Consider the following 16,258-nt stretch of genomic DNA (forward strand, 5'->3'; position numbering starts at 1 on the left):
TGGGAGTTTTCTATAGGCCTCCAAATAGTCCCAGAGATGTAGAGGAAAGGATAGCAAAGATGATTCTTGATAGGAGTGAGAGAGGCAGGTTAGTTGTCACAGGGGACTTCAACTATCCAAATATTGACTGGGATCATTACAGTACGAGTACTATAGATGGGTCAGTTTCTGTCCAGTGTGTGCAGGAGGGCTACCTGACACAGTATGTAGACAGGCCTACAAGGGGCGAAGCCACTTTAGATTTAGTACTGGGTAACAAGCCTGGCCAGGTGTTAGATTTGGAAGTAGGTGAGCACTTTAGAGACAGCGATCACAATTCTGTCAGGTTTACTTTCGTGATGGAAAAGGATAGGTGTACTCCACCGAGCAAGAGTTACAGCTGGGGGAAGGGAAATTACGATGCGATTGGGAAAGATTTAGGAAGCATAGAATGGGGAAGGAAACTGCAGGGGATGAGCAAATTAAAAATGTGGAGCTTATTCAAGGAAAAACTCCTGTGTGTCCTAGATAAGTATGTACCTGTCAGGCAGGGAGGAAGATATAGAATGCGTGAGCCGTGGTTTACTAAGGAAGTGGAATCCCTGGTTAAGAAGAAGAAGGCAAAATGTGAAAGCTCAGTTAGGGCGCTTGAGGGTTACAAGGAAGTCAGGAAAGACCTAAAAAGAGAGCTCAGAAGAGCCAGGAGGAGACATGAGAAGTTGTTGGCGGATAGGATCAGGGTTAACCCTAAGGCTTTCCATAGGTATGTCTGGAATAAAAGAATGATGAGAGTTAAATTGGGGCCAATCAAGGATAATAGTGGGAAGTTGTGTGTGGAGTCAGAGGAAGCACTAAATAAATATTTTTCGACAGTGTTCACTATAGAAAATGAAAAGGTTGGCGAGGAAGATACAGAGATACTTGCATCTAGACTAGAAGAGATTGAGGTTTGCTCGGAAGAGGTATTAGAAATACTGCAGTGGGCCAGATGGGATCTATCCTAGGATCCTCTGGGAAGCAAGGGAAGAGATTGCCGAGCCTTTGGCATTGATCTTCAAATCATCATTGTCTACAGGAATAGTGCCTGAGGACTGGAAGATAGCAAATGTGGTTCCCTTGTTTAAAAAGGGTAGTAGAGACAACCCTGGTAATTACAGACCAGTGAGTCTCACTTCAGTTGTTGGTAAAGTTTTGGAAAAGGTTATAAGAGATAGGATTTATAACCATCTGGAAAAGAATAATCTGATCAGGGACAGTCAGCACGGTTTTGTGAAGGGTAGGTCGTGCCTAACGAATCTTATTGAGTTTTTTGACAAAGTGACCAAACAGGTAGATGAGAGTAAACCAGTTAATGTGGTGTATATGGATTTCAGCAAGGCGTTCGATAAGGTTCCCCACAGTAGGCTATTATACAAATAGCTGAGGAATGGGATTGTGAGAGAGATAGCAGTTTGAATCAGTAATTGGCTTGCTGAAAGAAAACAGAGGGTTGTAGCTAATGGAACATGTTCATCTTGGTATCTATTTACTAGCGGCGTACCACAAGGGTCAGTGTTGGGTCCACTGCTGTTTGTAATTTTTATAAATGACCTGGATGAGGGCTTAGAAGGTGGGTTAGTAAATTTGCGGACGACAGTAAGGTCGGTGGAGTTGTGGATAGTGACGAAGGATGTAGTAAGTTGCAGAGAGACATAGATAGGCTGCAGAACTGGGCTGGGAGGTGGCAAATGGAGTTTAATGTGGACAAGTGTGAGGTGTTACACTTTGGACGGAGTAATTGGAATGCAAAGTACTGGGCTAATGGTAAGATTCTTGGGAGTGCAGATGGGCAGAGAGATCTCGGTGTCCATGTACACAGATCCCTGAAAGTTGCCACCCAGATTGACAGGGTTGTTAAGAAGGCATACAGTGTTTTGGCCTTTATTAATAGAGGGATTGAGCTCCAGAACCAGGAGGTTATGCTGAAGCTGTACAAAGCTCTGATACGGCCACACTTGGAGTGTTGCGTACAGTTCTGGTCACTGCATTATAAGAAGGATGTGGAAGCTTTGGAAAGCGTGCAGAGGAGATTTACTCGGATGGTGCCTGGTATAGAAGGAATGTCTTACGAGGAAAGGCTGAGGGCCTTGAGGCTGTTCTCATTAGAGAGAAGGTGATTGAGAGGTGACTTAATAGAGACATACAGGATAATCAGAGGGTTAGATAGGGTGGACAGGGAGAGCCTTTTTCCAAGTATGGGGACGGCAAACACGAGGGACAACTTTAAAGTGAGGGGAGATAGGTATAAGACAGATGTCAGAGGTAGTTTCTTTACTCAGAGCAGTAAGGGCATGAGATGCTTTGCCTGCATCGGTAGTAGATTCATTAAGTTTAAGTGCATTTAAGTCGTCATTGGACAGGTATATGGACGTACATGGAATAGTGTAGGTGGGATGGGCTTCAGATTAGTATGACAGGGTGGCGCAACATCGAGGGCTGAAGGGACTATACTGTGCTGTAATGTTCTATGTTCTGTGTAAATTCCATCTGCTATTATACTCTTCAATTTACCATCTGACCAACATCAGACTTAAGCCAGAAGTCTCCTCAGTGTCAACAACCCCACCAATTTTCATGTCATCTGCAAACTTACTAATTGTACCTTCTACATTCGCATTGAAGTCCTTAATGCTCATAACAAGCAACAAGGGTTCCAGCACTGAGCCCTGTGATACACCACTGGTCACAGCTTCCAGTGACAAAAATGACACCGCACCGTCACACTGCCTCCTATTTGTAAGCCACTTTTGGATCCAGTTTACCACCTTGCTTGGATCCCATGGGCTCTTACCTTTCAAACCATCCTTAAATGTGGTACCTTGTTAAAGGCCTTACCCACGTCCATGTAAACCTAATCAATTGCACTACCTTAATGAATTTATTCAGTCACTGTTTCAAAAAACTCAGTTAAGATAGCTAGGCAGAATATTCCTCGAAGAAATACATGCTGCCTATCCCTGATCAGTCCCTACCTTTCCAAGTATTGATTTATCCTGCCCTTCAGAATTTTTTCCAATAATCTCCCTACCACTAACGTGAAACTAACTGATCTGCAATTAAAAACCAAAAAGTCTGCAGATGCTATGAATCAGAAGCAAAAACAAATTTCTGGAAAAGCTCACCAGCCTGGCACCATCTGTGGACAGCAATCAGAGTTAACGTTTCGGGCTGAGTGCCCTTTCCTCAGAATTCAGCAAAGGTGTTGTTGAGTGTTCTGTCCCACCTGGAGACATACTGGCAAGATAATTATTATAAATCTCTCCGCCTATATGTTCTGTGTCTGTGCGCCTTCCTCCACTTCACCTGATGAAGGAGCAGTCTTCCAAACGTTTGTGATTTTAAATAAACCTGTTGGACTATAACCTGGTATTGTGTGACCTCTGACTTTGTTTACTCCAGTCCTACCCTGGCATCTCCACATCATATGAATTTTAAATTTATCTTATGGTCACTATCCCCAAAGTGTTCATCCACTGAAGCTTCAACTACTTGACCAGCTTCATTCTCTGGAATTAGGTCTAGCACTGCCCGATACAAGTAGGTCAAGCTATGTATGGGTACAGAATGCTCTCCTGAATGCACTTTTAGAAGTTCAATTCCATCTGATCCTTTCATACTAGAACAATCCCAGTTATTGTTAGGAAAGTTGAAGTTCCCTACAATTACAATCCTGTTTCTCTCACACCTTTGTGCGTTGCCTACATATCTGCTCCTCTATCTCTCTCAGACTGTTGGGAGATGTATAGTATAATCCTAGCAAGATAATAGCCCCTTTTTTTTCCAAGCTCTATTCATGTGGCCTCATTTGAAGACCCTTCAGTGACATCCTCCCTCATCATTGCAGTGATGGTTTCCTTTGCCAACAATACGATGCACAGTCTCTTAATTATCCCTGCATCCCCTCAACTACTATACCCTGGAATCCTGGCAAAGAGAGGCAACATATGGTTGAGAATCTCATTTGCTGCCACAGAACCGCCTGTCAATTCACCTCACAATTTAGTCTATATCACTAAAATCTCTCCCAGTCTTTTTCCTCCCTTGCTGTGCAGCAGAACCGACCAGGGTGCCACAAATGTGTCTACTGATGCCTTCCCCTGACAGGGCATCGCCCTGCAACAGTGTCCAAAATGGTATATTTGTTTGAGAGGAGAATAGCCACAGGCGACTCCGCATTGCCTCCCATACTTACTAGTCTTCCTGGTGGTCACCCAATGCTTTTCTGGCTGCGTAGCCTTTACTTGTACCTTCCTGCTCCTCCTTCATAGTGACATTGGCAACACCGTGTTAATGAAGGCAGGCATGAAACATTCATTCACTACCTTGGCTGTCATCAAAAAAGTCATTGGGTGGAATTTTCTGGGCCTCCAGGAAGCAAGAGAGGAGGCAGGAGACCTGGAAAACTTGGTGAGTTATCACTCGGGCCGATAATCAATGTGTTCCTGTCTAAGGCACTTTGAGATCAAGAAAGCAGTGATGTTGGGTCTGTGGAAGAGCATTAAGATGGATAAAACTCCAGGACACAATGGTGTCTACCCCAGGTTTTTAAGAGAGAGGCAAGAGAAGAGATTGCTGGGGCCTTGACCTTGCTATCCAGTGGAGAGGTTGTGAAGGACTGGTGAGTAGCTAATGTTGTTCTGCTGTTCAAGAAAGGAAATAGGAATAATCCAGGAAATTATAGACCAGTGAGTGTCTCATCAGCGGTTGAGAACCTATTGGAGAGAACTCTGAGGGATAGGATTTAGGCGCATTTGGAAAAGCACAGCCTATTAAGATACTGTAACAAAGCTGGTCCCATTTTTCTAAAGACTGTTCCTTTTCTCAAGGGCACTATGTCCTTTGGTTTTTATCAGAAAGATTGTAAACGTCTCCTGGTACTAATCAGACTGGTTTGGTAGGAGATGAAAAGGATTTTGAGAAGCCTTTTGTTTATATGCAAACAGATGAGACTTCAGGCAAAAGTAGTCATGCTTTAGAAGTGATCTGTGTAATGAAAGAGGAGTGATCAGTTCTCTAGCAGTTCAGTTCAGTCCAGAACTAGTTGGGAATTCAACAGTGAGCTGTGTGGAAACTCATTCTCTCCTTCTCTCCTTCTAACTTCAGCCTGTAAGCATCTGTTTCATTTATACTGGTTTTTAAGGGGGTTTGTTTATTGGGACTGTTGTGTATATTCGAAACAGCATAATTAAGTCTAGTTTGGATAGACTGAGTTCTGTAGGGGTTCTTTATTCTGTTCTTTGTGTTTCGTTGTGTAATTTTGTGAATACATTTTTGTCCATTTTAAAACCTAGTAGTCAACCTAGCTAGCTTACTGCAGGTAATTCTCAATGTACTAGATTAGTGGTGCTGGAAGAGCACAGCAGTTCAGGCAGCATCCAACGAGCAGCGAAATCGACGTTTCGGGCAAAAGCCCTTCATCAGGAATAAAGGCAGTGAGCCTAAAGCGTGGAGAGATAAACTCTAAGTGAGGCCTAACTGAAGTCTTATAAAGGTACAACATGACATCCTGAGTCTTGCATTCAATGCCCTGACCAATAAAGGCAGCATGCCATATGCCTTCTTTACCACCTTATCTACTTGTGACTACTTTCAGGGAGTTATGGACTAGGACCCCAAGATCCTTCTGTACGTCAATGCTGTTTAGGGACCTACCTTTAACTGTATACGTTTCCTTAACATTTTATCTCCCAAGTAGCTTTGAAATCGACGTTTCGGGCAAAAGCTGTCTACCTCCCTCCCCCACTCCAACCTCTCACCCTCACAACACACAACCCTCCAATCCCAACCTCACCATCAAGCCAGCGGATCAAGGGGCCGCAGTGGTAGTCTGGCGCACTGACATCTACACCGCTGAAGCCAAACGTCAACTCGAGGACACCTCTTCCTCCCACCCCCTCGACCATGACCCCACCCCCCATCACCAAACCATCATCTCCCAGACCATACAGAACCTCATCACCTCAGGCGATCTCCCACCCACAGCTTCCAACCTCATAGTCCGGGAACCCCGCACTGCTCGGTTCTACCTCCTTCCCAAGATCCACAAGCCTGACCACCCTGGCCGACCCATTGTCTCAGCATGCTCCTGCCCCACTGAACTCATCTCTACCTACCTTGACGCTGTCCTATCCCACCTAGTCCAAGAACTCCCCACATACGTTTGAGACACCACCAAGCCCTCCACCTCCTCCAAGACTTCTGTTTCCACGGCCCCCAATGCCTCATCTTCACCATGGATATCCAATCCCTCTACACCTCCATCTGCCATGACCAGGGCCTCCAAGCCCTCCGTTTTTTTTCCTCTCCAGACGTCCTCAACAGTACCCTTCCACCAACACTCTAATTCGTTTGGCCGAACTGGTCCTCACCCTTAACAATTTCTCCTTTGAATCCTCCCACTTCCTCCAGACCAAAGGGATAGCCATGGGCACACGTATGGGCCCCAGCTATGCCTGTCTCTTTGTTGGCTACGTAGAGCTGTTGATCTTCCGTAATTACACCGGCACCACTCCCCACCTCTTCCTCCGCTACATTGATGACTGCTTTGGCACCACCTTGTGCTCCCGCAAGGAGGTTGAGCAATTCATCAACTTCACCAACACATTCCACCCTGACCTTAAATTTACCTGGACCATCTCTGACACCTCCCTCCCCTTCCTGGACCTCTCCATCTCCATTAATGACGACCGACTTAACGCTGAAATTTTTTACAAACCCACTGACTCCCACAGCTACCTGGATTACACCTCTTCCCACCCTACCTCTTGCAAAAATGCCATCCCGTATTCCCAATTCCTCCGCCTCTGCCGGATCTGCTCCCAGGAGGACCAGTTCCACCACAGAACACACCAGATGGCCTCCTTCTTTAGAGACCGCAATTTCCCTTCTCACGTGGTTAAAGATGCCCTCCAACGCATCTCGTCTACATCCCTCACCTCCGCCCTCAGACCCCACCCCTCCAACTGTTACAATGACAGAACGCCCATGGTGCTCACCTTCCACCCTACAAACCTTCGCATAAACCAAATCATCCGCCGACATTTCCGCCAACTCCAAACAGACCCCACTACCAGGGATATATTTCCCTCCCCACCCCTTTCCGCCTTCCGCAAAGACCGTTCCCTCCGCGACTACCTGGTCAGGTCCACGCCCCCAAAACAACCCACCCTCCAATCCTGGCACTTTTCCCCTGCCACCGCAGGAACTGTAAAACTTGCGCCCACACCTCCTTCCTCACCTCTATCCAAGGCCCTAAAGGAGCCTTCCACATCCATCAAAGTTTTACTTGCACATCCACTAATATCATTTATTGTATCCGTTGCTCCTGATGCGGTCTCCTCTACATTGGGGAGACTGGGCGCCTCCTAGCAGAGCGCTTTAGGGAACATCTCCGGGGCACCTGCACCAATCAACCACACCGCCTCATGGCCCAACATTTCAACTCCCCCTCCCACTCTGCCGAGGACATGGAGGTCCTGGGCCTCCTTCACCGCCGCTCCCTCACCACCAGATGCCTGGAGGAAGAACGCCTCATCTTCTGCCTTGGAACACTTCAACCCCAAGGCAGCAGTGTGGACTTCAACAGTTTCCTCATTTCCCCTTCCCCCACCTCACCCTAGTTCTAAACTTCCAGCTCAGTAACTGTCCCCATGACTTGTCCTACCTGCCTATCTTCTTTTCCACCTATCCACTCCACCCTCTCCTCCTTGACCTATCACCTTGATCCACCTCCCCCACTCACCCATTGTACTCTATGCTACTTTCTCCCCACCCCCACCCTCCTCTAGCTTATCTCTCCACGCTTCAGGCTCACTGCCTTTATTCCTGATGAAGGGCTTTTGCCCGAAATGTCGATTTCGAAGGCTACTTGGATGCTGCCTGAACTGTGCTCTTCCAGCATCACTAATCCAGAATCTGGTTTCCAGCATCTGCAGTCATTGTTTTTACCTTATAAATTTCAGATGTATAGACAGAGGTGGCAGTCAGAACCTTTTTCCCAGAGTTAAAATGTCTAATACTTGGGGGCATGCATTTAAGGTGAGAGGGGGGGAAAGGTCAAAGGATTCAAAGTTTGTGAAAAGATTTGTAGCTCGGGTGCTCATTGTTGTGGTTCTGTTCGCCGAGCTGGGAATTTGTGTTGCAGATGTTTCATCCCCTATATAGGTGACATCCTCAGTGTTTGGGAGCCTCCTGTGAAGCACTTCTGTGATCTTTCCTCCGGCATTTGTAGTGGTTTGAATCTACCGCTTCCGGTTATCAGTTCCAGCTGTCCGTTGCAGAGACCAGTATATTGGGTCCAGGTCGATGTGCTTATTGATTGAATTTGTGGATGAGTGCCATGTCTCTAGGAATTCCCTGGCTGTTCTCTGTTTGGCTTGTCCTATAATAGTAGTGTTGTGCCAGTCGAATTCATGTTGCTTGTCATCTGCGTGTGTGGCTATTAAGGATAGCTGGTTGTGTCTGTTCGTGGCTAGTTGGTGTTCATGGATGCGGATCATTAGCTGTCTTCCTATGTAATGTCCTTTGTCCTATGTAGTGTTTTGACCTACAAAGAATGAAACCTGAAAGCAACAACACCCCCAGATTCTATGGACTACCCAAAGTACACAAACCAGACATCCTACTCAGACCCATAGTATCACTACCAGGATATCACCATCACACAAACTGGCTAAAGAACTACAGCAGAAACTGAAACACCTGATCAGCTGATCCAGACACTCTATACAATCAACACAGGAATTCTTGGACATCATCAGAAATATACACATAGACAAGGAAGAAACCATGGTCTCATTCGATGTAACGGCACTGTTCACCTCTATCGACAAAACACTAGCCAGAGAAACAATAGCCAACCTGCTGGACATACAGAACAGACAACAGGACGTTGAACCTATCAACAAAGACAGTACACTCAAACTACTGGACCTGTGCCTCACAACACACTTCACATTCAACAACCAAATATATGAACAAATCATGGGCTCACCCATCTCTGGACTCATAGCAGAAGCGGTAATGCAAAGATTAGAACAAACAGTCTTACCACAAATTCAACTCAAACTCTGGGTCAGATATGTGGATGACATCTTTGTAATCATTAAAAACACAGAAATAGAGAACACACACCGGATCATCAATGCCACACTCGCAGGAATCCGATTCACTAGAGAGGAAGAAAAGGACAACCAACTCACATTCCTAGACGTGATGGTACAGAGAACACCTAACGGAGAATTCACCACAAAGCTTTACAGGAAAGCCACACACACAGACGAAGTCCTGAACTACGAAAGCAACCACCCCAATACACACAAGAAGTTGCATCAAGACACTATTCAAAAGGGCCACAACACTCTGCAGTACACCAGAACTGCAAAAAGAGGAAGAAGAACACCTATACAATGTATTCACCAAAAACAGATACCCTCGCAATTTCATCAACAGATGCCTAAGGGAAAGACAACTGAATGAGAACATGTTACAACCCAAAGGACTAGCCACACTACCATACATCAAGAGCATTTCCGAACTGACAGCCAGACTACTGTGACCACTAGGACTCGTAACAGCACACAAACCAATAGCCACGCTCAGACAACTCACCAGAACGAAGGACCCGATACCCAGCAGAAGCAAAACCAATGTAGTGTACAAAATCCCATGCAAGGACTGCACAAAACACTACATAGGACAAACAGGAAGACAGCTAACGATCCGCATCCATGAACACCAACTAGCCACGAACAGACACAACCAGCTATCCTTAGTAGCCACACACGCAGATGACAAGCAACATGAATTCGACTGGGACAACACTACTATTATAGGACAAGCCAAACAGAGAACAGCCAGGGAATTCCTAGAGACATGGCACTCATCCACAAATTCAATCAATAAGCACATCGACCTGGACCCAATATACTGGTCTCTGCAACGGACAGCTGGAACTGACAACCGGAAGCGGCAGATTCAAACCACTACAAATGCCGGAGGAAAGATCACAGAAGTGCTTCACAGGAGGCTCCCAAGCACTGAGGATGTCACCTAGACAGGGGACGAAACGTCTGCAACACAAATTCCCAGCTCTGCGAACAGAACCACAACAAAGGTCAAAGGAGATGTGAGGGGCAATTATTTTTCACAGAGTGATAGGTGTTTGAAGTGTGCTGCCAGGGGTGATAGTGGAGACAGATACAATGGTGGGTGGTGGGGGGTGGCGGCGTTTAAGGGATTTTTATATAACATATGAATATGCAAGGAATGAAAAGATGTGTCAAGGGCAGGCAGAAAGGATTAGTTTAATTTGGCGTCATGTTCGGCACAACATCGGCCAAAAGACCTATTTCTGTACTGTACTGTTCTATATCTCTGCCCAAGGGTGATCTTCCTGTCCCACCTCCATTTAAAATCCTTCAGTGTAAGTTAAATACCATTTGACGGTCACTTAAGAGTCTATGTCTGTTGGGGACAAAGAAGGATTTTGTGTATCTTGATTTGCACTAATCTGAACAAAAGTTAGGGCGTTAGTTGTTGGTAGCCAGCCCCTTGACTTTGCTTCTAAACTCCATGGACTGCCTTGTTTATTTTGCCCACGCTACTCAACAATAGTACCTTTTGTCCCTCATTCCTTCTCTATCTTGCGTGTCACTGTTTGCAGCATCAGCAGCAGCCACAGCTTCCTCCATGGTGCTGCCAAGGGCTGGACCTGCCAGCACCTCATTAGTAGCTACAGGTATCCTAGTATCCACTAAAGTGTCTGAAATCTGGTAGACCCTCTCTCCAGGAGTGAACACAAGTGGTTTGGCATTTCATGAGTGCGCAAGAGATCCATCAAACAAAGGAAGTTCTGCCCTTTATTTTTTCAATGGAATTTGGATTTACTCAAAACAGAAAATAATTACATGACTTAGTATCGCGAATGTGAACATGTGACTGTCACCTCAAAATGTGGTGCCGATCATGGGATTGTCTTAACTAATTGCTAATTTTCAGGTAAAATATTTTAAAAATTGATTGCCTAGCTTTGGAACAGAAGTGTTGATCTGTTGACTGTGACTGGGTGTTGGAAGTAAGGGTTTTGTGAGTAAGGCCAACAGTTTTGTTTCATCCTGATATAATTGATGACTAGAAGCCAGTTTCTGGAAAATGGCCTGATGCTATTAATTTGTCCTGTAGTGATACGGCTTAGGCAGTAATAATTAAAATAAATGTATAAAATCCGAATGACCAGTTAGTGTGTGTTTTACACTCTGACTAGAGGGAAGTCTAAAACAACACAACAATTTGAAACCAATACATACATGACCTGTAAGTCTTTGAATTAGCATCAACGTACATTACCAGCTGAGCAAATATTCCCTTTAAGAATTATAATTAGCAGTGCTTCTGAGTTTTATTAAATTGAGGAGCAAATATCTTTGAGTTCATGCTTAAAAATCCATGTTACTAAACTGAGCAAAAAATGAAGATAATGTGACTGCAAAGTTGTCTGTTCAATGTCCCTAACTAAATGCGAGAAAATCAGTTCATTGGTTTAGATTGTTCATTAGTGAGGCTTAGTGTTGACCTGTTTAATTTCAGATATTTTGCTTTTATTTTGAGAAGGGATTTCAAGTTTGCTTTAAAATACATTTAAAATGTGAACCAATTTAAAGTAATGGTATTTAGATTCATGTAATCATGTTTGTTACAGATCTATGTTGTTTCTTTATAGCATTGACTGTGCAGGAATTTTGAAACTACGCAACTCTGATATTGAACTTCGCAAGGGTGAAACTGACATTGGAAGAAAAAATACAAGAGTTCGCCTTGTTTTCCGTGTGCATATCCCACAGCCCAATGGAAAAGTTGTCTCACTGCAAGCAGCTTCCATTCCTGTTGAATGCTGTTAGTATTAAATTCACATTCGTGAAACTTTTTTTTTCCTATTTTGTTTTCCTTCATGCTTCCAAATTTTCCCACAGATATTGCTGCATTTGCAACCTGTTTTATTTGGCAGGTACAAGTGTCTCAATCTTGTGCCTCCCACTAGTCATTGTCAGTTCTTTATGATTACTGTTAAGAAATCAGCTGATAGCAAAGTTTGAGGAAAGGACTATTGTGTAGAGATGGTGTACCTGCCTCTGGGCCAGAAGGTCAGAGTTTGATACCCATCTGCTCCAGTGGTCTGTTGTAATTGGTTGATTTAAAAATATATGCATGTTGGTTTTAGTCATGTTTAAGGGGCTGTTGTGGTGTAGTAGTAGTGTTCCTACCTCTGAGCCAGGAGGCTGGCGTTCAGGTCTCGGATAAATCCTAGATAAATCATAACACATCAAAGCAAGTTAATTTAAAAGATCTTTCATAAAATTTGAGAGAAGGGCTCTTGTGGTGCAGTGGTAGCATCAGATGGTCCAGGTACGAGTCCTATCTGCTCCAGACTTGTGTAATAACATCTCTGAACATCTTGATTTAGAAAATAACTAAAATAAAATTTGATGCAGCTTTTCATTTCACTTCAGCTTCCCCTTTGCTTGCTCTATCTATCCAAACTCTGGAAGCATGAAAAGTGACAAAGCCCGCTTCTAAAAATCAGAGTTAGCCCTGGTTGTTGGCTTGAGGGAGGAAAGAAAGGGAAGCAGGGCAATGTTGTTAACTTGTACTTTACTCAAGAGTCTTCGTATGTGGAAGTCTTCATATGGCAGATGGGTGCAGAGGTAGATTCAAGCAGACTTATTTTGAGTTAATATATTTGGGCACTGTTTACAATATCAGATATTTTTGCGAACTTGCTTTGAAAGTTGTTTATTCTTCACTCTGTCTAGAACTTTAGCAGAGACACATCTATGCTGTGCCACTAGGCAATTATGTATGAACGCAAGCTTCTAATTGCCTCAGTAATTAAATGTTTCAGATACAAAATGCTTTTCCTTTCATGTGACCAATCTTGTATTAGAAATAATATGTCATAAAATGATTTAATCACTGCATGTTTCCTAAGCACTCTTCATTTTTAAAGCAAAAATCACATTTGATTAAACTTTAGGTTAGATTTTCTGTTTGAACGTTTTACACTTTCATAACTATCCTATTATCTCAATGCCATCAAAATTCAAAAGAAGATCCTAAATCCTTTTCAGCAGTACTTGATAGTAATCATTAGATGCTTTGTTGATTTCGAATTTGCCCTAAATTACATAACAGAATGCTGGAATAGAGTGCATATTTGGACAGTGTAGGTGCATCCTCTAAGCAGGAAAAATAGAATTGCACTATATTTGCATTTAAGCAATTTTTAAAATGTGGTTTTGTGATATATACAAGGTTGTGCACTTCATTCTTGTGCAGTATAATCTGTTGGCAATTTATATGACCTCTAAGACATTGCATGAAATTTATTGATATAGCAAATGTTATTTGTTAAGCCTTTTTTGGTAATCCCAGTTATTTGATTAATACAGCTCAGCGTTCAGCTCAGGAACTTCCTCAGATTGAAAAGTACAGCACCAATTCATGCTCTGTCAATGGTGGAGAAGAAATGATCGTTAATGGCTTCAATTTTCTTCCGGAGTCTAAGATTGTCTTCCTTGAAAAGGGCCCAGGTATGGAATTATGGAATTGGTTGTGATGAATATTATTATTTGAAGCTATAAATAGCTAATTATGTTTATTTCCAGAAAAATGTGAGTTCAGTTTGATTTATTGTCGTCACATGTATCTGAGCACAGTTAAAAGTTTTGTTTTGTGAGCAGTACGCACAGATCATAACATGCAAGAGCACAGGGTATTTAAACAGAGTGAGACATACAGGGTGACATGCTCAGAGTGCACAAAAGCAAGATTAACATTAGATTTGAAATTACGTCTGTTTAGGAGCCTTATAACAGCAGGGAAGAAGCTGTTCTTGAACTGTTGGTACGTATGTTTAAGCTTCTATATCTTCTGCCTGAAAGAAGAGGTTGGAAGAGTGTATTGCAGGCGGGAGGGGTATTCTCCTTAAATGCCTACTTTCTAATCTCATGTTATCATTCTTATGAAGTTAACCAAATGAAAGAATATATCAGATTGGAAAATTGAACAATAAATTCTCAAGTATTTTATGTAGTGATACCTTGACTACTACATTTCAGTGGCTACTTTTTTTCCTATTTATTACTATTAGATTCATTGTAAACTTGGTGTTATACTTGACACTGGACTGAATTTGCAGCCACATATACATGATATTGTTAAGTTTAGAATGGCATCGTGGTCAGCACAGACAAGGTGGCCCAAAGGCTCTGTTCCTATGCTGTACTGTTCTGTATTCTATGTTCCACCAGTCTCTTAACTCTTTTGAGGTAGTTGTACTCATCTAATTTTTTTTATTCATTTCTTTTGTTAAGAATGTAGATGTCGCTGACTGGGCCAGCAGTTGTTGCCTATACCTAACTGCCCTTGAACTAAGTGGTTTGCTAGGTTATTTCAGAAGGCAATTAAGAATCATCCACATTGCTGACAATAGAGAATCACACGTGGGCCAGACTTAGGATGACAGATTTCCTTTCTAAACGACATTAGTGAACCAGATGGGTGGTTATGACAATCTACAATGGTTACATAATTGCCATTAGACCAGTTTTTAATTCCAGATTTTCATTGAATTCAAATTTGACCATCTACCATGGTGGGGTTTGAGCCCATGTCCCTACAGTGTTAGTCTTGGAATTGCCTAGGTACGTCCTGATAACAGAAAGCAGGACAAATCCAACTCAGCCAATTGCCACGCTATCTGTCTTCTGTCAGTGGTCAGCAGCATCATGGAAGAAGTTGTCAACAGTATTGACAAGCAGCACTTGTTTAGCAATAACCAACTCTTTGATGCTCCTTTTGGGTTTGGGCCACTCAGCTCCTGACCTCATTACAGACTTCTTCCAAGCATGGCAAAAGAGCTGAATTCCAGAGTAAAGACAAGAGCGACTGTTCTTGAAATCAAGCCAGCAGTTGACCGAATATGGCATCATGGAATTCAAGCAACGCAGGAGTCAGGAGAAATCAGAGGATAACTCTCTGCTGTTTGGTGGCATATCTAGCACAAGGGAAGGTGGTTGTAGTATGGAAGGTCAATCACCTCAGCCACAGGACAGTGGTAAGGCCTATTCTGGAATACTAGGTAAAAACAATGACTGCAGATGCTGAAAACCAAATACTGGATTAGTGGTGCTGGAAGAGCACAGCAGTTCAGGCAGCATCCATGCTGCCTGAACTGCTGTGCTCTTCCAGCACCACTAATCCACTATTCTGGAATCCTGTTCAGGCAGTTATACGAAGGATATTATTAAGCTGCAGTGGGTTCTGAAGAGATTTATTAGGGTGTTGCCAGGTATGGAAAGTTTTAGTTATAAAGAAAGGCTGGATAAGCTGGAACTTTTCTCACTGGAGTGTAAGAGGCTGAGAGGCAATCTGACAGAAGTTTATAAAATGATGACAGATATAGGTAGCGTTAATAGTTTTCCTAGGTTGGGGAATTTCACTACTAGAGGGCACATTTTACGGTGAGAGGAGGGAGATTTAAAAAAGACTTGAGGGGCAAATCTTTTTTACACTGTGGCTCGTGTGGGGAATGAATGTCTTAAGGAAGTGGTGGATGTGGGTGCAATTATCGCATATAAAAGATATTTGGATAAACACATGAATAGGAAAGGTTTGAAGGAATATGAACAGGGAGCTGGAGGTGGGACTATTCCATTTGGGATTATGTTGCGAATAGACTGGTTAGACCAAAGGATCTGTTTCTGTGCTATATGACTCTTAAGATGTGTCCTAGGCCCAACCTTCATCTGATACTTAGTCAATGACCTTCTCTTCATCATAAGGTCAGAAATAGGAATATTTTCTGATGATTACTTAGAAATATAGAAGATAGAAGCAGGAGGTGGTCTTTCGGACCTTCAAGCATGCTCTGCCATTCATCACGACCATGGCTGATCTTCCAATTCAGTAGCCTAATCCTGCGTTTTCCCCATAATCTTTTATCCCATTCACCCCGAGTGCTATATCTAGCCGCCTCTTGAATATATTCAATGTTTTGGTATCAATTATTTCCTGTGGTAATGAATTCCACAAGCTTACCAGTACTTTGGATAAAGAAATGTCTCCTTATCTCTACCCCAAATCCTTAGACTGGTTCTGGTCACACCCACCATCAGGAACATCCTCCCTGCCCTAGTAGAATTTGAAGTCTCTTATGGATTCTCTCTCCCTCCGACCCACCCAC

General features: G+C 43.3%; 1 protein-coding gene across 1 annotated transcript in view; it reads left to right on the plus strand.

Moving 5' to 3' along the window:
* Positions 1-16,258, plus strand: part of nfatc3a (nuclear factor of activated T cells 3a) — a 181,336-nt gene that overhangs the window by 81,892 nt on the left and 83,186 nt on the right. Inside the window, exons 5-6 of the mRNA XM_072547413.1 lie at positions 11,738-11,910; positions 13,464-13,604. Of these exons, the coding sequence (XP_072403514.1) occupies positions 11,738-11,910; positions 13,464-13,604 (314 nt within the window). The remainder of the gene's footprint in view (positions 1-11,737; positions 11,911-13,463; positions 13,605-16,258) is intronic.

Source organism: Chiloscyllium punctatum, chromosome 26, assembly GCF_047496795.1.
Source record: "Chiloscyllium punctatum isolate Juve2018m chromosome 26, sChiPun1.3, whole genome shotgun sequence".
Taxonomy (NCBI): domain Eukaryota; kingdom Metazoa; phylum Chordata; class Chondrichthyes; order Orectolobiformes; family Hemiscylliidae; genus Chiloscyllium; species Chiloscyllium punctatum.